Source organism: Hipposideros armiger, unplaced genomic scaffold (genome assembly GCF_001890085.2).
Source record: "Hipposideros armiger isolate ML-2016 unplaced genomic scaffold, ASM189008v1 scaffold_679, whole genome shotgun sequence".
NCBI lineage: Eukaryota > Metazoa > Chordata > Mammalia > Chiroptera > Hipposideridae > Hipposideros > Hipposideros armiger.
Genome location: NW_017732029.1, coordinates 573,854 through 574,647, shown reverse-complemented (window position 1 = coordinate 574,647; position 794 = coordinate 573,854). Strand labels below are relative to the sequence as shown.

The 794-nt window shown below is 41.3% G+C and overlaps 1 protein-coding gene across 1 annotated transcript in view; it reads right to left on the bottom strand.

Moving 5' to 3' along the window:
* The window catches only part of LOC109372937 (glycine receptor subunit beta), a 10,928-nt gene that overhangs the window by 5,653 nt on the left and 4,481 nt on the right, over positions 1 to 794 (bottom strand). Inside the window, exon 2 of the mRNA XM_019626466.1 lies at positions 184 to 479. Coding sequence (XP_019482011.1) covers positions 184 to 479 — 296 coding nt within the window. The remainder of the gene's footprint in view (positions 1 to 183; positions 480 to 794) is intronic.

Here is a 794-nt window from a genome sequence, read left to right as displayed (position 1 = left end):
GTCTGACCTAAGTGTTTTCCAAAAAGTATGTTGTGCTTAGTTCCTTTTCATTTATGAGGGGGAAAAACAAGAGTGAATACCAATTGTATCAAACATTTACACCCACAAAAAAAGTATCTCACTCCTGACACCGCAGAGAGCCATGATGGTGCAAATCATTTTGTAGGATAGTTTTATTCTTACCTGCAAAGTGCTAATGTGAACCGGCGTCCCTGTCCCATTGACGGTATTCTTTTTAGCCGCATTGCCACCTTTCCCCTCCGCTTGCTCAGCCTTGGCCATTCTGGCTTTTTCTGCTTCAACTCGCTTCGGGTTATTCAGCATCACCTGGACCACAGCGTACTCCACCAGGGAAGCAAACCCAAAGAGCAGACAAGCAATGAGCCAAACATCGAGTGCCTTCACATAGGATACTTTGGGCAGCTCGGCAGCAAGGGTTGTGCACTCAGAGGCCAAGCTGAGTACCGAAAAGATACCTATGGAAACAGAAGTAGGAACTGAAGTTGCTGTGTTCCCCTGTATGTCCTGCAGTCATTACTCTGACTAAATCCCTCAGAAGTAACTTCCAAAGGGCTGTGAACAATTCATCAGGACCATTTAAAACTCCCAGAGTAGAAGGAATAATACATACACATTCTTTATGTAAGTGTTATTACATGTGGTTGGGATGTTTATAAATACTCAGCATTTAAAACAAAAGCATAGAAATTTAAATCATGGTATAAAAACACAATTTGGATCTGGCTTAAATATTAAAGATATCTAAAATGATTCTATACTATCTATGAGGAAGC